The 25,735-nt window shown below is 34.5% G+C and overlaps 1 protein-coding gene across 4 annotated transcripts in view; it reads right to left on the reverse strand.

Annotated features, from left to right (window-relative positions):
- The window catches only part of MIPOL1 (mirror-image polydactyly 1), a 308,179-nt gene that overhangs the window by 214,453 nt on the left and 67,991 nt on the right, over positions 1-25,735 (reverse strand). For all 4 annotated transcript variants that reach the window (XM_036029064.1, XM_036029066.1, XM_036029069.1 and 1 more), the window contains 3 exons: positions 24,003-24,138; positions 22,655-22,760; positions 5,178-5,307 (listed from right to left, as the gene is read on the reverse strand). In XM_036029064.1, coding sequence (XP_035884957.1) covers positions 5,178-5,307; positions 22,655-22,760; positions 24,003-24,138 — 372 coding nt within the window. The remainder of the gene's footprint in view (positions 1-5,177; positions 5,308-22,654; positions 22,761-24,002; positions 24,139-25,735) is intronic.

Genomic DNA, 25,735 nt, shown 5'->3' on the forward strand with positions numbered 1-25,735 from the left:
TCATGAAATTTGCTTCTCAATAGATTATATTGCTTTTCAAAAATCACATTCATCCAAAAAAAGATAACAAATCAATTTTTATGAACTATCACAATTCCTTGAGGTGTAGGTAATACTCATGCTTTATACTTAAAAAAATCTCCAACTGGTTGACTACTTGTCCAAAGAGCCAGATAATCAATTACACATAATGGGACTTGTCTATTTCAGATCTACACAGGCAACTCAAACTAAGCATAACCAAAATGAAATTTATTAATTCATTCTTAAAACTCCTTAATCTCCTATCCTGACTGTGGCACATCCATCTGTATACATATTCAATACTTCTATCTCGGAACCCCGGTTAAAATGGTCTCCTAGTTTTGTTCATTCTCTCTTTAATTGATATATATATATAAATTCAGCCTATCCATCTACTATAATATTTTTACCCTCTTGGTCAATCTACTTTAATTTGTACATATGTAAGTAAGTGGATGGTGCGGGGTGGGAGTCAGGTTTTTTACTGTTGAAGAGGAAAATTACGCATCAGAAAAAGGGGAAAGCTACAATGAACTATATTAGAATCAGAGACATTAGTGTGAATTAGAATCAGAGACATTAGTGTGAATTCAGGTTTAGATTAATAAAGATACAGATGGAGAGACACAAAATTACAGTTATATGTGTATACACCAGTTAGTATACATACATATATTTCCTGGCTCTTTCTTCTTATTGGATTTACAAGTAATCGCATCCAGCAACAATGAGCACACCTGGCATCCAGATCTTGGTTTCTAATACCATTTTCCAATAAAATGAATCAGTGCTCCTTAGAGCAATGGCTGACTCCAGGGATGGGGGAGGGGAGAAGCACATCTCTATACATCCTTATAAAACATGAACCTGGAGCACCCTGAAGTGACAGAGAGTAAGAAAATGCTCAAAAATCAAAAGGATGTACCAATATAAGAATAATTAGATTCTCTAAAATAGAAAACCTAAATAAACAGAACAGAAAAATCCACAAATCTAAAATTCCCATGAAATAAATAAAAAATCAAATAGTTCTCAAGGAGGTATGTTGTGGCTCCAAAAATAATATTACAGAATAACACAAAAAAAAGATAACAAATCAATTTTTTAGGTACTATCACAACTCCTTGAGGTGTAGGTAATACTCATGCTTAATCATCCTGATTAAGTTATTCTCTACTTCAAGAATAAAGACAGAAATACTCAGGTAGGTATCCAGGCAGAAAAAACAAACCACCCTTGAGTAGAGAAAAATCTGACTGGCCACAGACTTCTTTTCAGCCATTCTCAATGTAAGGAAAAAAGAGTAAGATTTTTACAATGCCTTCTTGCACAATCAAAAAAAGGACAGCAAGATTTAAAAACAAAGAACCAGAACTGATGGAAAGGCGAACTATATGGAAGTCCAACAACCAAGGAGTTAAAGAAGAAACAGTCACCCAGACTGATAGGAGGGGCGGAGACTGACAGCCAGGCAGACAGTGGACTGGGTGATCCCACATTCGTGTGCAGATAAACTGGGAGGAAAAACTGCGGAGCTAGACAGACCACATAACCCAGGGTTCCAACATGGGGAAATAAAGCCTCAAACCTCTGATTGAAAACTCCTGTGGCGGTTGAGGCAGCAGGGGGAGAAACTCCCAGCCTCTCAGGAGAGTTCACTGGAAAGACCAAGAGAGTCCTAGAACGTACAATTTCCTAGCTACCTGGGAATCAGCACCAGAAGGGCCCAGTTTGCTTGTGGGAAGTGAGGGAAGTGACTGAAAACCGGCAGAGAACTGAGAAAGCGCCATTGTTCCCTCTCTGACCCCTCCCCCACATACTGTGTCACAACCCAGCAACTGGGTTGCCCCACCCTGGTGAACACCTAAGGCTCTGTCCCTTACTATGTAACAACTGGGCCAAGAAAAAAGAATGGCCCAAATGAAAGGACACATCAGAGCTCCAGAACAAATACAACTAAGCAAAGAAGAGATAGCCAACCAACCAAGTGCACAGTTCAAAATACTGGTAATCAGGATGCTCACAGAATAGTTGAATATGGTTGCAGATTAGATAAAAAACTGAAGGCTATGCTAACTGACATAACGGAAAATGTACAGGAAACCAACAGTGATGGGAAGGAAGCCAGGACTCAAATCAATCGTTTGGACCATAAGGAAGAAACACTCAACCAGAACAGAATGAAGAAATAAGAATTCAAAAAAATGAGGAGAGGCTAAGGAATCTCCAGGACATCTCTAAACATTCCAACATCTGAATTATAGGGGTTCCAGAAAGAGAAGAGGAAGAGCAACAAATTGAAAACTTATTTAAACAAATAATAAAGGAGAACTTCCCCATTCTGACTTCCAGGAAGTTCAGTAAGCTCAGAAAGCCCCAAAGAAGTTGGACCCAAGGAGGGACACACCAAGGCACATCATAATTACATTACCCAAGATTAAACATAGGAGAGAATCTTAAAAGCAGCAAGAGATAAGGAGACAGTTACCTATAAAGAAATTCCCATCAGACTGTCAGCTGATTTCTCAAGAGACCTTGTAGGCAAGAAGGGGCTGGAAAGAAGTATTCCAAGTTATGAAAAGCAAGGACCTACATCCAAGATTACTCTATCCAGCAAAGCTTTCATTTAGAATGGAAGGGCAAATAAAGTGCTTCTCAGATAAGGTCAAGTTAAAGGAGTTCATCATCACCCAGCCCTTATTATACGAATTTAAAGGGACTTATCTAAGAAAAAGAAGATAAAAAATATGAACAGTAAAGTGACAGCAAACACAATTATAAACAACCACACCTGAAACAAAAACAAAAACAAACTAAGCAAACAACTAGAACAGGCACAGAATCACAGAAATGGAGATCACTTGGAGGGTTATCACCAGGTGAGGATAGAGGGGGAAAAGGTACAGAGAATAAGTAGCACAGATGGTAGGTGGTAGGTAGAAGATAGACAGGGGGAGGTTAAGAATAGTACAGGAAATGTAAAAGCCAAAGAACTTATATGTATGACCCATGGACATGAACTAAAGGGGGGGAATGCAGGTGGGAAGGGGTGTGCAGGGTGGAGGGGAATAAAAGGGGGGGAAATGTGACAACTGTAATAGCATAATCAATAAAATATATTAAATAAAGAAAAAAGAGTAAGACTTTTATGATGTTTAAATGAAAAATACTTAACCCAAGAATTTTATTTAAAACAAATTAGAACATAAAAATAACACACAGCCAGTCTGGAGCATGTTAAATCAGAGATTGTGAGCCTTGCTCAAAAAGCTGTCTGAAAATAAAATTCTGTTACCCAGGAATTCCTCACAATAAAAAGCTCAAGCATAAAAATGTCATTTATGATATAAGTGCCTGTGTTGATTATTCGATCCTTTTAAAGATTACAATTAAAAAACAAGGGGGCACTTTAGCTATAAAATCTAACACAAGTTTTACAAATATTTTAGAAGTAGAATTTATAAAAAAAGAAAACAAGTTTAAAATTGCTTATTTATTTCATAACTGAGTCAAGTACTATTTAATTGAAATACTGCATGTTTCCAAAAATTAAAAAAAGTTGACAATTTCAACGCCTTAATGTTTTTCAGTATCTTTTCTTAAATGTAGATGGCTCTTTAGGGAATGAATATATTTTACTGAAAGAAAATATTGCATGAAGTTCAAAAATTTCTTCAGTTTCACTTCAACTAATTACTACTCCTGAATTCTTATATATTGATAGCACTTGCTACGAGCCAGGTACTTTTCAGTATTTAATCATTTAGTCCTCATAACAACCACTATAAAACAGGCTCTGTTTATCCATTCTGTAGACCAAAAACCTGAGTCCTAGAGACTGAGTAATTTGTCCATGGCTGTACAGCTAGGAAGCAACAGAGCCAAGATTCAAAGACAGATATCTGGATTTGGAATCTGTGCTCTTAACCTCTACACTATAATGTCTCTCAAATAAAACATGTAGAGAATGATTTGATTTTTACCAAATTATACATCCTTTCTATCATCAACTATCCATCCTTCCAGATAATACTGTTTAAGTATACAAACAAAGAGAAATGTTTGGAATATTTCCCTATTAAGATAGTTACTTGGGAGACAGTAATGTAGAATTTAGGTAGAATGTTTTGTTCCTTTATTTGTATCTTTTAACAGGTTTAATGCTTTTATCACAAGTCTGCATCAGTCTTCTGAAAAACTGTCATTCATCTAAGCAAAAAACAAATCACATTACCTAATCACAACTTGAATATTGTCGTGCTAACTATTTAATAACTTGTTGTCTCCCTAAGAAGCTGTGTTTTAATTAGGACTTTACTTGATCCCTCAGCACAATGCTGAGGAGAGAAAACACACCAAAGTACATTGATGGATCATAAAATACTGTATTGTTACATGTTATTTATCTTACAAGTAACATATTTCTAGATGCTGTTGGGCCTTTTTACCCAAAGTGGACCATTTAGAATAGCATCATTTCCATTATCTGGGAGCTTCAAAAAAGGCAGAATATCAGGCTCCACTCCAGACCTATTGAATAAGAATCTGAATTTTAACAAGATCCCCCAAGTGAATGGAATGAACATTAAAAATGGTGACGTACTTATTTTCAGGGTATCATTTCTCTAATTGTGATCTATTATTTACCTATATTAGAATCATTTGGGTTGCTTGTTAAACATGTAGATTCCCAGGCTTCATTCCATTTCAGGTGTCACTAAAATGTAAGAACCACAGCTAAAGAAGTAAAATGTAGTGAAGAATAGGAATGAACAGATTAAGCTGAGAGCAGTGAAAGAACCCAGATAGCTGAAATAAATCAAGAAAGTGATAACAACAAAGAGGGAAGAAAAGAGAAATTATGAAGGACAGTAGAGTGGGGATGCTGACAACAGCACTATGAGGAAGAAAATAAGTTTCTTTTTCTATTTTTTGGCAAGGCTGGGTGTTGGGGTTGGGGGAAAGTGGTAACTGTTATTTCTGACATGCAAACTAGTATAGCATGCCAAAAGTTTTAGAAAGACTGTGGGAATATGGAATATACCACTACAACATACAAGAATAAGTAACATTTCTGAATATGTAACCACTATATAATGCATGCATTTTATAAATGCTTCTAATCTCATATATAGTTTTAAATGTGTACATACACTTTTAGAGACTCTTCCATACGCTTGGCTCGTGCAACTGCTTCATCTCTCTCTTCATTGGCTAATTGTAGTCGAGACATAATAGCTTCTTCACGTTCCCTTTGTGCAAAATACACCTCTTCAACCAGAGCTACCAAAATACATAATCCATAATTAATTAAAGGAGAAATGCATACTTCTAGCAAAAATAAAAAGCAAAAATATTTTATTTTATTCACCTAAATTTGTATCAATTAACCACTTGAGAAAAGATTATTTTAAAAGCTACTGTAAAATTGAGATACCATTTAACACCCATACAATGAAAATTAAAAGGCCAAATAACAAATATTGTAAGGCTGTGAAATAAAGGATGCTCTCACATATACTACAGATAGGTGTATATATTTCTGCAACTATCAAGAAGAATTTGACAATGTTTATTACAATTAAAGATGTGCATAGCCTATACCTGGCAAATCTGCTCTTTGGTATGTAGCCTACAGAAATTCTTGCATACATGCACAATAAAACACATATACAAATGCTTATTGAAGTATTACATATAGCAAAAACTTAGAAATGACCCAAATATACCATAACTGGAAGAGTAAATAAATACCTTTATATTCAAAATGGGATGCTGTCCAGCATTTAAAATTAATTAACTCTGGACAAACCTCAAAAATGAAATTTTGGCAAAAATAGAAAGTTGCAAAGTAAGACAACTCTATGTATTATTTATAGATAGACACAATTATCAAAAAAAAATTTTTAAAGCATGGAAATGATAAACACCCAAGTTAGGATGGCAGTTACCTCAGAAGGATGGTGGAAGGAGAGCAAAGGAAGAGGGGTCAGGGAAGAGGGGTCAGGGAAGAGGAAGCAGGGGAAGAGCTATGCTGCTTTTAACCCTGCTCATCGCCAGAGGCAACATTTATATAGATGCTCATACAAATGGCATCATCTAATTTGTGTAGTGCTATAGAGGATCTTTGATGTTATCTGAAATTATCATTTCTCAAGCATGATTTCTACCTGAAATCTTACATAATTTTTAAAATATCACTGCAAATACCTGGATTACTTGAACCAAATTTTATTTATTCTGTCAAACCACAAAATAAACTTAGAAAAGATGTTTAAATGCTCTTTGAGTTCATAAAATCTTTGGTCTACCAGGATCTGTTATAAATTAATACACAGTTGATCAAAACATTTATTTTGTATTAAATCATACACAGTAGAAAAGAAACAAACACTGAGAATAAGTCAACTATGGTCATCTCTCAGTATCCACTGGGGACAGGTACCAGGACTCCTATGGATACCAAAATCCTCAGATGCTCAAGTCCCTTATATAAAATGGCATAGTGTTTACGTATAACCTATATCTGTATATAGTCCCCAGTACGGTATGCCTACACACTACTTCCTTTGCATGGATTTGGCATAGTGCATGGATTCAGCATAGTGCTCAATGTATGGCCAATTCAAGTTTTGCTTTTTGGAAATTTCTAGGGATTTACTTTATTTGAATATTTTTGATCTGTGGTCAGTAGAATGCAAATGCAAAACCTGTGGATACAGAGGGCTAACTGTACTGTCTTTTGTATAATAGAGTACAAAATGGAACATCAAGAAAAGCAAAAGCCAAAACCACTTCCAACACACAGAGCCTAGGGGAAGAGAAATATTCTTTCATTCATTTATCCATCCATCAAATATTTATTAAAGTCCTGTGGCAATCATCCATTGAGTTGCAAGTAATATGAATACCTATTCATGGTCTAAACATCCCTCTCATTCTGGAGAGAACTATTACAGAGAGAGACAAGAGAGAGATGAGAAGTGACGAGAAGAGATGAGATGAGAAGAGAAAAACAGGCCAAAAATTAAGTAGGCACATACACAGGTAGATAGGGAGGTAGCTAGACAGACAGAAAGATATAAATAACAGATAGTAGTAAAGGCTTTGAAGGAAAATAAGGGTGTGTGAGAGAGTCTTTGCACCAATGGCAAACAGACTAAGCAGTTTTTTGGTTTCTTCAAAAAATTAAACATACACCTATGACCATTAGATTCAGCTATTTCATTCATAGGTATTTATCCAAGAGAAATTAAAGCATGTGTCCATACAAAGACTTAAACACAAATATTCAAAGCATCATTATAATAGCCAATAACTAGAATAACTCAAATTTCTATCAACAGATGAATGCATAAACAAACTACATGACAAATTATGTTGAAACAACTGGATATCTATTTGCATAAAATCAAATGATTTTAATTGACAATATGGAGAAGGTTAAGAGATTGTCATTATGAACCCAGCTTTTGGAAGAACCAGTACTTTTCAGCACAATTTTCATAGTTTTTTTTTTTTTAAGGTAATATCATTTACTGCTCTGTGGTTTTCTGTGGCTATACTATTCTGTTAGCACATATGAATTCATTACACTATTTTCAAGGAAACTTCTGCCCATAACATAGTACACAATAACGAGCCTTATTTTCCCCTTCTAATTGTATACAATCTCCTTCTAGGTAGGATACTCATAAAAGCTTAGAAAAAACAACATGGTGTATTAGGAAAAATACAGACTTTGATTCAGATCCGATGTTTATCATATTAAACTTAGGCAACTAGTTTTTCAATACAATGTATTTATTAAATTATTTTAGTTGCAATTCAGGTGCAGAAAATAGAGAATACCACCATTCACGGTTGTGAGGAAAAAGTTAAATGAGAAAATAAAGAAAGCTCTTGGCCAAATAAAATGAATCCTCAACAAACATTAGTTCCATACCATCACTACTGTCACCACTCTCAATCCACAGACTCCCAGTGTGGCTTCCCTTCTAGACTTATGAAAAATGTGTTTTTGATTAATTTGGGCCATTTATGTATGTAAAAATACCATTCAAAATTCCTCACTTTTTAGTCTTTTCCCCTAGCATGCAAAAGATTGTAAACAGCGATTCAAAGAAAAATCACTCAGAACCTATTCTACACTGCATACTGCATGTTATAATAGTTTATAAATAATATCATGATATGCTAAGACATTTTTAAATTTTTACATTTAAAACACTTCTAATTTGTAAATCAGATAGGATAGACAAAAGGATGCTAAATAGTGATCAAAGTACAGATTAACATGTACAAGGTCTGTCTAGAAGGTATCTAGCTGGGTGATATGAAAAATAGAGACATTTATGGAAGAAGATACAAGATACAAGAAACACTGTACATAGGACAGTGATGCCTCAGTCTCCTTCAAAGTAGGCACCATGGGACCTCACACAATTCTCCCATTTGCCTTCAGCTGCCCCATTGTATTTTCCTGAATTTCACCAACTGTCTGAAATCTCTTCTCTTTCAAAGGTGATTTTGGTTTTGAAAAAAGTTGCATGGCACCAAACTGGGCCACAGGGGGATTGAGTCACCTGGGTGATTTGATGTTTGACCAAAAAACTCTGCATGAGATGTGATGCATGAGTGGGCATATTGTGATGAAGCTACCAATCACCAGTTGCCCATAGCTGTGACCTTCTGAAAAATCCATGAAGGAATGTTCAAGCTTAACTCAAAATTTGATGCAGATTCATTGTTCTACACACTCAGTCATTTTGAATGCAAGAGCCACACAGTACACAAGCTCACTCAATGGAGTCTACCACCCCCACTGACTCATACAGTGAAGTTGTCATTGTTCACCCATGTGCATTCCAGTCCACTCTCCTGGGCTGCCAGGTTATGTCGTCATGCAAACCATTCTCATTATATTAACAATATGGCTGGGCTTTTTTCCAGACAGACCTTATATATGACATCATGCTGAAATATTCTGGCACGTGGAAATCTTCAAATACTAATTGCTAAATCTCAAATGCTGATAGGCTTCCTATAACTTTTATAGAGTTTGATGAGATCTTTATGTGACATTTAATGCAAACTATGCTCCACTGTATATATAGTAACATTTGATGGAAGGGGTAAGGCTAGCCGTATTTGTTATCTCTATGCTTATAGGTAAATGCTTTGCACCAAAGGCTTATTCCTGTATAATAAAAAAAAATTATTTTTTCCTCTCTAATCTGTATCAACTCTAAAGATGTAAATAATGTATGTATTTAATAAAGAAGATAATCCTCTGAGTATTCTAAGGTTAAATTTTAAAATGCCATAAGACACACACATAAAATCAGATTAGACATTTCATAAATGCTAAATTTTTCCAAAATTAAGGTATTATTGAATGATAATTTTAACTCCTATTAGATTTTGTGTAATATTTGATTATGAAAGACATGATTCTTTCTAGAATTCAGTACTTTTAAAGGATCAATATGCAACTCTCAAACATTTTTAGTAAAGAAAACTTAATTGTAAACACTGAGCTTTTCCAAGGTGGATGACTATTACAAAGTTCACTAGAAAATCAATATAGCATTTTAGTTGGAATTTGCTCATTAAACACCCACAGCTCTACTGCAAATTATGATGGAATGAATAAAGCAAATACGCATGCTTCTTTCTTTTTATTAAATGTAAAATCTACTGTTAATTGCATCTCGTATGTCATACAAACTTTTGTCCTTAACTATTAAATAGAAGCTTTAACAAAAGTCATTAGAGATTCTCTTTCTTTGACTTGAATAAATTTCAATATTTGTTCAGTAAAGGTTCACAGCAGTTAAATTACATTAACAAATATTATTAGCTACTATGTAAGCCAACCAAGTAAAATACTTATATTGTAGGTAAAACAAATCATTGGGTGTTTACAATAATATTTGGATATCTCCATTTTTAAACATGGTTATCAAATACCCTATAATACTTAGTCAAATTCAAAAATGATTCAGAGAGGATCACCCCCTACCACCATCACCAAATACTCAAATTTGTTTAGTAAGCTAATTGTTTTCTAATATGGGCAAGAGTAAATATGAAGAAGCTGAACCATACTAAGTATGAGTTTATTGAGTCAAGACAAAGTACATATTTTCTTAGTAGAACCCAAGTCTATTGACAAACCCATATTGTACACTTCTCAAACTACTTTTAAAATACAGTAGAAGAGAGTATATTGTACAACACTCTAGTTTAAACATTGGATCATTATTCTCTAAATAACATAATTTGGAGAATAGACATTTCCTGGGAAAAAGAATCTGTTAACATCTTCAAGATAGCTATGTAAATAGGAAAGGCTGAACATAAAGAGAGGAAAGAAGAAATCATTAGGATTTGAATTTGAAACACATAAAATAATCACTGATTATAATTCATGTTCCAAAATTCTAAGAACAAACATAACATAGATAAGAGTTTTAAAAGACAGGTCTTTACTGTATATAAAAGAATTTCACATTGTGGGGACTTCCAGCAAGACGGAGGCATAGGTAGACGTACCGTACCTCCACGCACAACCAAGATTAGAACAACAACAATTTAGAGGCAGAATAACACCCAGACTGACAGAGAATTTATCTGAATGGAAGTCGGACAGCCAAGAAGTTGATGTAGATCCGTTCATCCAGACCAGTAGGCAGGGCGGAGCCAGTCAGGCGCAGGTCAGCAGCGGTGCTCGGTCATCAGGGAGAACTCAGTGCGAACTGGGTGCAAACTCGGCCTGTAAGCCATCCAGGGCGCGCAAGATTGCACTGGTGTGAGTGGGCAAGCAGCGGCTGGCGGACCCAGTGAAGCACCGATTGTGGACCAGGACAGAGCGCGCAACCCAGGATCCCAGAGAAGGGACTGTGTTCCCGGGAGAACGGAACTACCACCATTGTCCCCTCCTGCCTCCGCACCCGCACCCATCCCCGCCCCCGCCCCCACATACAACATCACAATCTAGTGACTGGGGTGCCCAGCCCAGGTAAACACCTAAGGCTCCTCCCCTCACCATAACAAGAGAGACCAGACTGGAAAAAAAAAAGGAGAGACAGGGAGAGACCTATTTCCAACAGAAGAACAGATCAGTCCCCCAGGACTCACTGTTTTGAGTGACCAACAAATAACCAATCTATCAGATGCACAGTTCAAAACACTGGTGATCAGAAAGCTCATGGAATTGGTTGATTTTGGGCACAGATTAGATGAAAAAATGCAGGTTACCATAAAAGAGATGAAGGAAGATACACGGAGGACAGCCAATAGTGAAGGGAAGGAAACTGGGTCTCAAAACAATACAGTGAACCAGAAGGAAGATAGAAACAACCAAGCAGGAAACCATGAAGAAATAAGAATTCAAAAAAATCAGGAGAAGCTTAGGAACCTCCAGAACATCTTTAAACATTCCAACATCCGAATTATAGGGTACCAGAAGGGGAAGAGGAAAAGCAACAGATTGAACACATATTTGAACAAATAATAAAGGGGAACTTTCCAATCTGGCAAAGGAAATAGACTTCCAGGAAATCCAGGAAGCTCAGAGAGTCCCAAAGAAGTTGGACCCAAGAAGAAACACACCAAGGCACATCATAATTACATTAGCCAAGGTAAAAATGAAGGAGAGAATCCTAGAAGCAGCAAGAGATAAGGGGACAGTCACCTACAAAGGAGTTCCCATCAGACTGTCAGCTGATTTCTCAAAAGAGACCTTGCAGGCAAGAAGGGGCTGGAAAGAAATATTCCAAGTCATGAAAGACAAGGACCTACACCCCAGATTGCTCTATCCAGCAAAGCTTTCATTTAGAATGGAAGGGCAGATAAAGTGCTTCTCAGATAAGGTCAAGTTAAAGGAGTTCATCACCACCAACCCCTTATTTTATGAAATGTTAAAGGGACTTATCTAAGAAAAGAAGATAAAGAAAAAACATGTATAGTAAAAGGACAACAAACTCCCAATTATTAACAACCACACCTAAAGCAAAACCAAAAGAAACTAAGCAAACAAGTAGAATAGGAACAGATCCACAGAAATGGAGATCACATGGAGGGTTAGCAACAGGGGAGTGGAAGGAGGAGAGAGGGGGAAAAGGTACAGAGAATAAGTAGCATAGAATGTAGGCTGAAAATAGGGGGAGGGTAAGAATAGTATGGGAAATGTAGAAGCTAAAGAACTCATAAGTATGACACATGGACATGAACTAAAGGAGGGGATATGGGTGGGAGAGGTTGTACAGGGTGGAGGGGAGTGAAGGGGGGAAATGGGACAACTGTAATAGCATAATCAATAAAATATATTAAAAAAAGAAAAAAAAGAATTTCACATTGTCTGATTAGCTACTACTGCTACTTTAAATGATGTTAAATGCATTCCTTGAAAATATGATAGTGTTTTATGAAACCACCAAATATATATTCCAGAACCACAAACATTACCTGAGGTCTCTTAATTTACTTAAAAATTGTAACTTCTCTCTCTTTGTATAAGTTGGTTAATAGAAATTTAAACACACATAGTAAATGTACCACACCAGTAGCAAATTAACCAACCTATTTCACATAGTTGATATTCCCATTTTTTTTGTGTTAAAATCCTGGGTTCATATTTTTACTTCAGAATTTCTTTTAAAAAAGAGATGATTATAATTTTCTAAAATTGGGTTTGAATGTTCAATAGTTTATATGATCATTTGGTAAATAACCTTTTCTGATTAAAAAGTAATTAGGTTCATTATAATACAAATACAGAGACAAATATATTTTATATCTTTTCTAATATTCTGCATATATTTAAAATAGACAGAATATGGTCCTATATGCTTCAAAAATATAAAATATCTTATATTTTACATGGATTTTTATTATTTGGACATATCATATTTGATTGAACTAAGATGCTTCTAATATAAGATCTTACACTGTTCCCAATTATCCACTATGTTAATAACACTGTAATGAACATCCGGGTACACAAATCTTTATACATGTACTTAGCTAATTACTTAGGAAAATTCCTAGAAGTACGACTACTACATTAAAAGTTGGCATTTTACCTCCTAGTATATGCTTTAAAATTTTCTTTGGTAAAGTTGCTATATATTTATAAGTCCTTACTTAATGTAGTTGATAGGTTCTGTGGCTTTAAGCAAGATGATGATTAAGGACACCAATTTTACCATAGGCTAACTGATATAAACAAGAGTTAAGTTCCTATGGCAGCTCATCAATGTTATACAAAATGTTATCGAGGACCTACTATACTTACCAATGGTACAGGAACTGCTAAAAATTAATAAGAAAATTATACAAAATGTTTAAATAGAAAAGCTGTAAAACAAGAACTTTTTTGCAAAATCCCCAATTACTACACACGAGTATTTAGTACATATAACTCAAAGACTATATAAAAACACTTTCTAAAAATATGTTATTTACATTCAAACATATATCTCATATGAGAACTACAATTTTTAATGTGAAATAAGCTCTTCCCTAAAGTATTATAATTACTACCAATTATTTTATGCACTTTTGAAATACAATTTTAAGAAATATTTAAATTATTTTCTGCAGAGTATTTACTATAAATTTTAATAGATGCCAGTATAAAAATTCTGTGAAATATAACTGCTACCTAAACTTTTTAGAATTAATTACACATGTGGGAAAAGACTTAAGAGTCATTTTCTGAAAAGTTTTCTGTTATTTTTGTTTTAAATGTCCTAATTATTTTTGATATGTTCTAAAATGCTTAACATGCTAAATTTCATAGTATGCTATATATAACAAAATATTGCCAATTGGTGGATATTGTTATACATACTAGTTTCTCTGTTTCCTCAATGCTTCTTTTGTTTTCTCCAGAAAAAAACATACTTTTCTAGGGAGGGACATTGGCCATAATCTACCCTCAAGTATTATTTGACCTGGCACTCACTGTAATTAATCCTGATTCATGTCCTGGGATTCTGCAGCCAAAGATAGTAACATAATCAACCTCTACCTATAAATATTTCTAGCTACTGTATTTCTCAGAGATGGGCCCTTTTGTTTTTATCTGAAATGACTGGTTATATTCTTGAAATCCTTTTTCCTTCCAAAATAAAATGTGTAGCTATAGATATATATTTGATGCTCCATTATAATTTAATACTGTTAAGGCATTTAAGTATAAGATTAAAGGTTATCACTTTTTATTTATGCCTATTATATACACCGAAAAATGAAACTCCAATACGTGTTATTTCTTAGGAGCACATATTATGTTATTTTCTATTCTCCTGATATATACAACTAATTTGTTCTGTTCTTCTTGATCATTAGGCCATCAACATCATCTGAGACATGGTATAGGTAACGAGTAATTTTTTTAGAAGAGAACAATGTAAACATTTTCTATTACATAGTAATTTTTATTATTTCCATGTTAATTAGGGTGTCTTAATGTATTTGGTATAATGGTCAGTTACATGTCTATACTTTTAACATTTACATGCTAGCCTGAAAAGAAAAAGTTAAGCCCTGTGTTTCAGGAATTCTATGTTCTGATGCCTTGGGCAACAGAATATAAACAAATTAACATTCTCTGTAATAAAAAGGGCTTGACAATGTTTTTTTATTTATAAAATATCACTCTAAATTTAAACATAAAGAAAAGATTTTATGTTTAAAGGAAAAAAAACGGATTAAATGTTTGCAGAAACAATACAGTAAGCTAAGCAAATTATGTACCCACTGAATTATATGTAAAATGTAACTAAGATAGATAGATGGATAGATAGATTTATAAACATAAGACTTAGGAACTAAGGAGTTCTTTTGGCTAAAACCCAATATTGGCCTTATTTCAGTTTAATTGGAAGAGGATCTCAAATTCATCTTCTTCATGAGATATCAGGAACCTGGATTTATCTTTGTACCAAAGGTTAATAAGAAATGTGTCTGCAAAAGTCAAACAGCATTAAATACTAAAAACTGATTATTATTCTACAGGAGTTGTTCTGTCATTCATAATCTCTCCATGCTCCAACCTTCCACAGCTAATCTTTAATGGATGACATGCAAGAAAGAAAAATAACATATAAAGCAGAGATTGTAATATAAGAAAAAAAAGGAAAAACACTTTCAAAGAAACATAAATACTTTAAATATCACACACAAAAAATTATAAAAACTAAGTACTTTTCTGTATAAAATTAAACATTATCTGTATACTGTCAATATAACAGAGGAATAAGAATTAAGTAATTTTTAAAAGTTATAACCACACTGCTGACCTAAGAGTAAATTAATGAGTGCAAATCAGGCCACACAATACTGTCTCACTATCAAATTCAACTTATGTAAAACAAATTTTGAAGTGTCTGTGGTTTAATCATTTTATTCAGATAAGAAGAGATGCTTAAGACAAAGAGTCAATGTTTCTGCTATGCTTCTCCAAAACATTCCCTAGTATTTGAAGGCCATATATGCTAAAATTTTTTTAAATAATATTATTCAGATATAATGAGTCAAAACACAGTAAAAATGTAAACAGCTACTATGAGGTACATTTTTTCCAATGCTAACAAATAGGGAGTAAACTGTTCATTTTAGCTTTCTTAAGTAAAGATGACCTACTTTTTTTGTAGACATTGAAAACAATGTTCATATTTTCAAACTTTCTAAAAAAATTAAATATGAAAATTATAGAAAACTAAAAACTATAGAGAATAAAATTAAAAATACTTTAAAACTATTTTTAAACAGAAATGAATTCATTCTGAACAAGGAACATGTATAGAGGACACATGGACAAAGCCAAAGAGGGATAGGACCAAGGGTGGGAGGTAGAGACAGGTGGGGAGTGAGTGGTGGGGGGAAAATGGCAGCAACTGTACTTGAACAACAATAAAAAAAGAAAAAGAAATAAATGTTTAAAATAAAATAAAAACTTTTAAAAATAGCTGTGGGAAGTTATTTATATTGGGTTCACGTGCCCCTCTTAGATCAAGAAGTCTGGAAAAATAAGAAGGTGACATCCTCATCTTATCATCATAATTACCACTCACCAAGTGCTTCAGGGAGTGAAACACTTCATAAACATTACCTCACTTAAACATCACAGCAACCTATAAAGTAGGGCTTAGCAAAAGCTTAGTGAGGCTGCCACTTACACAAGAAACATGATAAAAATAACAGAACAAAGGTCTGAATTAGAAGTGTGAGCAGTTCATCACCACCATCTACTGCAATGGTATGTGAGTAAGAAGTGATTGCTCACAAAAAGAAATGTTTGAAATTACAAGTCTGTCTATCTGCTGATGTACTGTTAGTGCCTAACACAGTCCTTGTACATAATGGCCCATCAGTATTTCTAGTTTGAATTTTTAAAAAGTTAGCACAGTTCCTATACTTGCCTAAAACAATAGTAATAATGATAGTGATGTCAATAGAAGAGGGAAAGGTAAAAAGGTAAATCATTTGAGATTTCAACATGATAAAGGATACAACTCAGTTTCAAACTCTCATGACATCACAGTAGAATGATAGAATTCACATCATGTAAAACCATCAGGGAAGCAAAGGAAATAGGACTCATGCTATTAAAAGAGTCTATGTAAAGTTTTATTGTAGGTATACCTAGATTAAAGCCCAAATTCCATGTATCCCATTTCTTTTATGTCAGATTCACATGTAAGTAAAATGCCCTAGTGCTAATAAATACACACACACACACATATATATATCCACACACACACACACATATATATATATATATCAACAGTAATTTCCTCATCATCTAATCCTTTGTTTCTGATTTTTTCTATTTTTTAATAAACAGTGAACTGTGAATTTTAATTAAAAGCTAAACAAAACAAAAATCTTTTCAAGATTTCTGACATTATCAAAGGTTTAAGAATTTCATATAGAAAGAATAATCTAATATTAATGTTAGCTACAACTTACTGAGTACCATACCAGCTATATATTGGGAACTTAATATATTTTCTCTAGCCCTTAAAATAATCTGGTAAATTAGTTAATATTCACATTTTACATGGGAGAAAGTAAATCTGGAGAGGCTACTAAGTAACTCGCCCAAAATCAATTCCTAATAAGTAAAAGCTGAGATTTGAACTTGGGTCAATGTGATTCCAAGGCTTTTCATCTTTCCACTACTTCATTCTGTGTCACAAAGAACTGAGCACTTTTTGTTTTATGTGGTTTTGAAGACTCTCACACCAGATTCTTATTCTTACAAAATCAGCTGAGAAGACAAGGTGGTTAACACATACATAAGATATATAATACAGACAAAGACACAAAACAAATAAAGGGCAAATCTGAAACACTAAAAAAATGGCACAGGTAAAATGGTAAGATTTGATCACAACCATATAAATTTCATAAAATTTAACTTTATTTGGTTTTTCATGTGTCAAATTTATCACAGGAATTATTTTAAGATTAGAAAGCAAGTGTCTTTCTTTTAAAAAATCACATCTTTTAAAAGTAACATTTACTTTTTCTAAAACAAAATCTAAACCATGCTTACTGAAGAAAACCTGAAAAGGCAGAACATTGTTAGTTGAAATATTAATACATCCATTAATACTACCAAAATTTGCCTCTTGGATTATAAAATATACATATATATGTTTATATATACTTTAAAAATTATATCATATGGCCGTGACCAGTATGGCTCAGTTGGTTGAATGTCAACCAGCAAAGTGAAAGGTTACCATTTCATTTCCGGTCAGGGTACATGCCTAGATTGCAGGGGTTTGGACTCCCATCAGGGCAGATGACTGATGTTTCTTTCACATCAATATTTCTCTTCCTATTTTTCTCCCTCCCTTCCCCTCTCTCTACAGTAAATATATAAAACCTTTTTAAAAATCATAAGCACAGTTTTCCCTACTTCCTTCCCTTAACACTTTCATAAAGATTTTCTCATATCATCAAAAATTCTACAGAAATTATTTTACTTTTATTTTTTAAATATATTTTATTGATTATGTTATAACAGTTGTCCCATTCCCCCCCCTTATTCCCCTCCACCATGCACTCTCCCTCCCACCCACATCCCCCAATTTAGTTCATGTACATAAGACATACTTATAAGTTCTTTGGCTTCTACATTTCCCATACTATTCATGCCCTTCCCCTGTCTATTTTCTACCTACCATCTATGCTACTTATTCTCTGTGCCTTTTCCCCCTCTCTCCTCCTCCCATTCCCCTGTTGCTAACCCTCCATGTAATCTCTATTTCTGTGGTTCTGTTCCTGTTCCAGTTGTTTGCATAGTTTGTTTTTGTTTCAGGTGTGGTTGTTAATAGTTGTGTCTGCTGTCCTTTTACTGTACAGGTTTTTGATCTTTTTCTTAAATAAGTCCCTTTAACATTTCATATAATAAGGGCTTGGTGATGAACTCCTTTAATTTGACCTTATCTGAGAAGCACTTTATCTGCCCTCCCATTCTAAATGAAAGCTTTGCTGGATAGAGCAAAGCTAACCTGGGATGTAGGTCCTTGCCTTTCATGACCTACATCCCAGATTACTTTCCAGCCCCTTCTTGCCTGCAAGGTCTCTTTTGATAAATCAGCTGACAGTCTGATGGGAACTCCTTTCTAGGTAACTCTCTCCTTTTCTCTTCCTGCTTCTAGGATTCTCTTCTTCATTTTAATCTTGGCAAATGCAATTATGATGTGCCTTGGTGTGTTCCTCCTTGGGTCCAACTTCTTTGGGACTCTCCCAGCTTCCTGGACTTCCTGGAAGTCTATTTCCTTTGCCAGGTTAGGGAAGTTATCCTTTATTATCTGTTCAAATAACTTTTCTACTTGTTGTTCTTCCTCTTCTCCTTCTGGTACTGTGACAGGACATAGCTGAGCAGTAGCCATTCTTAGGTAGGAACTGACCAGCAGCCGTTCCCAGGCAGCAGCCATTTCCCAGATAAGCAGTTATCTCAAGGTCATACACTAACCCCCATTTTAGCAGCTGCACTCCTTCCCCTCCTCCTTCTGCCTGTGTAACAAGCATATAAGGGAAACTCCAGCTTGAGCTCATTGCTCAGGATTTGGAATTTTTACCCCTCTAAGCACATTCGCATAATTAAAGATCATGCTCTGCCATCTCCCTCGCGTGTGAGTTCTTTTCCGCAACAGTATCACTATTAATTTGGATGTTGGAATGTTTAAAGATGTCCTGGAGGTAGGTTCCTAAGCCTCTCCTCATTTTTTCGAATTCTTGTTTCTTCATTCTTTTCTTATTGGATGTTTCTTTCTTCCTTCTGGTCCACTCCATTGATTTGAGTCCCAGTTTCCTTCCCATCACTATTGGTTCCCTATACATTTTCCTTCATTTCACTTAGTGTAGCCTTCATTTTTTTCATCTAATTTGCAACCAAAATCAACAAATTCTGTGAGCATCCTGATCACCAGTGCTTTGAACTGTGCATCTGATAGGTTGGCTATTGCCATTTTATTTAGTTTCTTTTCTGGAATTTTGTTTATTCTTTCATTTGGGCCATATTTCTTTTTCTCATTTTGGCAGCCTTCCTGTGTTTGTTTTTGTGAATTAGGTAGAGTTGCTTTGACTGACTGTCTTAGGGGTGTGACCTATTGTAGAAAAGCATACTTGTCAGTTGTGTGAGGTGGAGCCTTAAGTGATTGCCAGGCCAGGGCCACCTGTGTCACTGCTCCATGGCTTTGTGTTGAGGAAGACTTGAGAGGGAACAACAATGCTGCTGGTCTCTTGAGTTTTGCCCAGGAGGAAGCTGTCTCCTGGCACTCGACCTAGTGCCAGTCACCTCAATTTCTCCTCATATGCCACTGTGCCCTTCCTGTTGTTGCCCTGGTGTTGAATACCATATAGATTGAGTCTATTTAAGTTCTAAGTCTGTTGTGGGCCCTTTGAGGGGAGTCTCTTAAGAATCCCACAGTTTCTTCTGCCACCCCAATCCCCAGTGATTTTTATAGCCAGAAACTTTGGGGACTTATCTTCTTGGAGATGGAACCCTGGGCTGAATGATGTGGTCTGGGGCTGAGATCCCTTGCCCCTGATTTTTATCCACCGCATGTGGATGAGGCACTGTCTGTTCTGTGTCTCCATGCCACTCCACCTTCTGTGCCTCCCCTCAACTCCATACCTACTACCCATCTGGATGAATATGGCTTCTTTAAATTCTTGGTTGTTGGACTTCCATTTAGCTCAATTTTACAATGGTTCTGGATGATATCTGTAATCTAGTTGTAATTTTTACTTTAGCTGTGCAAGGAGGCAAGGTGTGTTTACCTATGCCTTCACTTGACCAGAAGTCCTCTATTTGCAATTTACAATGTGTAGTTCAGGATGTTTTTCCATGTATTTTTGTAAATGAAATATCTTAACTAGATATTTATATTCTGATTAAGTATATTATAATACTTAAATATGTGTGCTTATTTTTAATATACTTTATCAAATACACTTTTTATTTCAAATATAAAAATGAGCAGTGATAGAAACAAACACCTATGCTTATGTGGATTATTGTTCTTTCACATGCCATTAAGTAAAACATATAATCGCAGTCTTATAGTGTTTCTCTTTCTATTTAGGTGCTCACATAGTTGTTTTTGTTATGGTGTTTTGTTTTTTGACCTCAAAAACAAATCAGATGGTTTTGTTTTTAGGTATTAGTTACCAGGTAGAAGATAAGCTATTTAAAACTGTATGTATAATGAAAAAATATGAAAAAGTTCATGAATCTACCAAGGGTCAGTTAATAAATTTCTTGTAGTTTCAAACCACTGAATTTCTTAAGCAATTCAGATATCCTATTTTCACATATTACAATAATTCTCTCTAAAGTCATAGTAAATATTTTACATTTTTTCAATTAAATAGAATTGAAATATTAAGAAGGATACATTCTGAAAATTTATACTTTAAAAACTAAGTGGTTGGCCATTTATTTTAACTAGACTGCTTTGTTCAAAAAACTATATAACATTTATTTTCATCAATTTAGGAGGCTACGAAAACTTACTAAATGTGATTCTAACATTTAACATGTACTAAAAAAATATATTTAATGATATGTTTGAATAATAAGAATTATAAGACAATCAAGTTCTTTCCATTTTATGCATACATGGTTCATATTTAGTCAAAACAAACCCTTAAATATATACCAATATATAAATATCTGAAGTATATGGTTAGCTATGTTATACAAAAGTTTAAAGAATAAGTAATATTTTTTAATGGGTTTTCCCCTCCAAGAGATAAATGAGCCATGCAGATATATTAATTCATGATTTTCAGTAAGTTACAATCACCTAAATCTTAGTAAATTACTTCTGCAACAAATGTGCAAAGTTAAATTATGATGCAAACACCTTAAAACAAATGTACTTACAATAGAAAGAGTATATATATTTGATTATAAGAAGCCAGGAAACTTTCAAATTGTTCTAAATTTGTATGTGAATTATTCATTTTTATTATACTGTTAACTTTCCTTAAAATATATTACGCTCATATTTCCCCACTTAAAAAGTCATGGCAGTTTAACATTAACAGAAAAGCAACCATCTGGTATTTAACTGGAATATTTATTTATGCTCATTTTGGCTATATTTTCACAGACATGTTAGTCCTGCTTTGTACAGCAATATTTTGATGACAGGCTTTATCTGCTAGTGTCTCTGACCTGAAATAACAATTCTTTCATATATGAAACCAAAGTTAAGTGGCTCACAGGGTATGAGTATTACTTCAAACCAATCACAAAATATAATTATTCCTTAAAATCATTGTAGTTGATATAAAAATGTTAAAATAAGTAAGTAATTTCTAAATTCCTCTGGATGTTAATTGCTGCTATTCTATAAAACTTATTTTTCCTTGACACACTAGAAAAGTGTAAGGAAGACAGTCACAGTAACATATATGTATATATATACATGAGATCATAACTATTGAGAATTGTGTGATATCTGTAATATATCATACTAGAAGTGTTCCTCTTGCAAAGATCTGTAAGATAGACTCTAAAATGTATTTAAGGCAGTCATTTATAACATTAAACTTTGACAATCTTTCACTTTAATCTTCTTAGAGAAAACATTATCTCTATCATCATCCATATTGTCAGATAAAAATTCATTAATTTCACAAAACAGGTTTTTAAATCAAATGTAGGTTTCCACTGGCAATGAATATATGACTATCATCATACAAAGGAGAAGTATTTCCTCTCCACAAGCTAAAACAGTAAGTGGTATTTGAACTGCTGGTTGAAAGGTAGAGGCACACTGGTAATCATTATTTTCCCTTGTTTGTTCAGGCCCTTCCAACAAAACAAACAACCTTTTTGTGATTGGATTGACATGGTGTTAACAATGCATTTAATGCCCAAATCAGTATGAATACAGGTAAAGCTCTCACTAATACCAGAGCCAGGATGTTAAAGCCACCTATTTTCTAAGCAGCCAAAAAAAAAAAAAAAGACAGAGCTTCTCCTCCTTTGGCAAATAGCTAGTATGCTAAATATTTATCAAGCCACATAATATAATAACCTTGTGCACATTTCTTAAGGCTATATGTTAAAACTCATCTACCATACCTGCTGTCTTTTCAGCAATTTGAGCTTCTGTTGCTTTCTCTTGGAGTTCCACTTTAAGCTTTAGTCTTCTATGTTCTTTATCTTCTTTAGACAGTTTTTCTTGAAGCTTAAACACATTAAAAAAAACAGATTCTATCTGACAAATTTGTTGCACAAATACATAATTTCAGGAATTAAAAAAATCCCACAGTATGTAAAGTTTTAAGACATTTTATAAAGTAATAATTACTTGTAAGGACATAGAAATTATAAAAACATTTTGATATACACTTTATGTGTGTGTGTAGACAAAAATTAAAGAGGGAACAACATAATGATTCAAAATAACTATGGCAAAAAGCTGTCTGTTCCATTGTCTTAAAGCCAATGACTTGGGAGGGACCATTCTAACAAAATAATGGGCAGTAGAGCTTTACAGCTTCTCTTAGTATTTCTAATATTTTGAAACAAAATTAATTAAGATAATAATCTCAGTATCTGAAACAAATCACCCTTTGAGAATACTATCCCGTCATATTTCATTTAAATTGGCACTGGCACCTGACTCATAATTGGCACATAATAAATAACTGCTAAATGAAAGCACGGGAAATATCTCCAGCTCTCATACAGAATCCCTCCAAATGTTTTTTGTTTTTTTCTTTAATTCCTCCCTCAGCTTTTGTCATTTGTGTTGTTTTCTATCACATATGAGCAACATTTCCTAATATCATGCTTCAATTTGATTAGGTCAACAACTAGAATATTAAAATCAGACTAGTATATAGAGGTTTAAAAGAGGAAGGCATACAAAACTGAGTATTATTTAATAACATTATGTAATGCTCAAAGTAATGTAACTAGAAATAGTCAGAAAAGCTAAAATATGACAAAATGCAGCAGTATAAGGTAAATGAAATTATTGCCAAGCCTTGATACTTTAAAGTTTAATTACATATATTATTGAGGCAAAATATAGCGCAAAAATATGAATGAAAAAAGGTAAGTGGTTAAGAAAGTAGTATGAAACCAGTATATTACATTTCTCTTTCTCCAAAATATTGAAATATAGTTTTACCATAGTAAAACCTGAACAAATCTTTTTTTTAATGCACCTACTTGAGATACCATAGATTTAGGAAAAAGGAGGTGACATCACAGGCCAGCAGAGGCAGGTAATCAAAGAACCTGCTTTTTATAGCCAATCTCTCAACTCACTCAGACCCCTGATGGCATGATATGGCAACAGTACAGACCTACTGTTAAAGGGTTAAAGTACACAAAACTGAATTGCAATGCCCAACACAGCAAATTTAGAAAGTCAACAGCTAAAACACACTGTACAATTATCAGATTTTCTAAACGATACCTTTTTATTGCTTGCTCTGAGAATGTCCAACTCTGTTTGAAGAAATGCTATAGTCTTCTCTTTATTTAAGTCTGAAGTAACTTGACAAGGAATCATACGCTCATAATGCAAATCATTATTTGTATGTTCTATAATGCTGTAATAAAGAAAACAATTAAGCAAGATGAATATTATTTCTACTCTACAGGATCAATACATTTTACCATTCAAATGGGGGGAGACAAATTTAATTTTAAGAATAAATATATAAAGTTACTTACTTTTAAATTTCTCTTGTGCAATAAGAAAATCTTATGGATAAAAAGAGTAAATGTATCAGTTTCATGGAGGTGCTACTTTATCAACTGAAAAAGGTAAATCCGTGGAGGGCATTTAGTAACATCTGTAGAGACTCGTGGTTCAGTGTACTTGAAGAATTCAGGTATTGGGGTGTTGAATATTAATTCAATTTGTACTTTTAGTCAGGACTAGATACATTTCTCACTTCTCTGAAAATGAGAACTGTTTCAATTTGGTTGACAGTGTATTTTCATTATTAAATTTAAAACATTAAAAATAGAAACTTTTTCCTGTAACATTTAAGGGTAGGCCAAAAAAATTTGTTTTACATTTTGCATGCTATTTGAGAAGAGTATCAACTTATTAATAAGTAGTATAAGGCAAGAGAAGGGAGAAGACATGGGCTATTTTTGAAGGCATTATATTATATTATTAAGCATAGGTACATCTTAGAGTCTCTAAGAAGAAATTAAGCAGTGACACCTGGGACAGTTGGCACAGCTCTACTCACCATGTGCACCTTCTCTTGCACTTGTACTAGACAGCTCATACTCTGGCTTCAGCCCAGTCTCAACTATTTTTCCTATGTGGTTATAAAATGTTTATCACCTTTTCATTCACCTCTACCCCTACTTTCCAAAAGTGTATTCCAATCTACACATCAGTAAGAATATAACTCATAGCTAAGCAGTAGGAACATATTAATATACCATATTTTAGGACTATAAGATGCACCGGACCATAAGACACACCTAGGTTTTAGAGTAAGAAGATAGAAAAAACTTTTGAAGTAAAAAATGTAGTAAAATATTTAGGACTTCCGGCAACATGGAGGCATAGGTGGATGCACCATACCTCCACGCACAACCAAGATTAGAACAACAACAACTTAGAGGCAGAATAACACCCAGAACTGACAGAGAATTTATCTGAATGGAAGTCGGACAGCCAAGAAGTTGAAGTAGACCCGGTCATCCAGACCGGTAGGAGGGGCTAAGAGGTGGAGTGGGCGTGGGTCAAGGTGCGCGGAGATGGGGAGAACTGGGTGCATAAGGCAACCAGGAGCGCATAAGCCTTCTGGGATGCAGTGGTGGACCCTGAGTACCCAAGCAGCAGCTGGCAGACCAAGTGAGGTGGCATTGTGGACAAGGGCAGAGCGCGCAATCCAGGATCCCAGAGAAGGGACTGAGATCGCAGGAGAATGGAACTACTGCCATTGTTCCCTCCCGCCCCTGCCCCCGCCCCCGCCCGCACATACAACATCACAATCTAGCCACTGGGGTGCCCAGCCCAGGTGAACACCTAAGGCTCTTCCCCTCACCATAACAAGAGCAACCAGACCAGAAAAAAAAAAAAGGGAGAGAGAGAGAGAGACATGTGTCCAACAGAAGAACAGATCAGTCCCCCAGGACTCATTCTTTTGAGTGACCAAGAAATAGCCAATCTATCAGATG

Source organism: Phyllostomus discolor, chromosome 1 (assembly GCF_004126475.2).
Source record: "Phyllostomus discolor isolate MPI-MPIP mPhyDis1 chromosome 1, mPhyDis1.pri.v3, whole genome shotgun sequence".
Lineage (NCBI taxonomy): Eukaryota > Metazoa > Chordata > Mammalia > Chiroptera > Phyllostomidae > Phyllostomus > Phyllostomus discolor.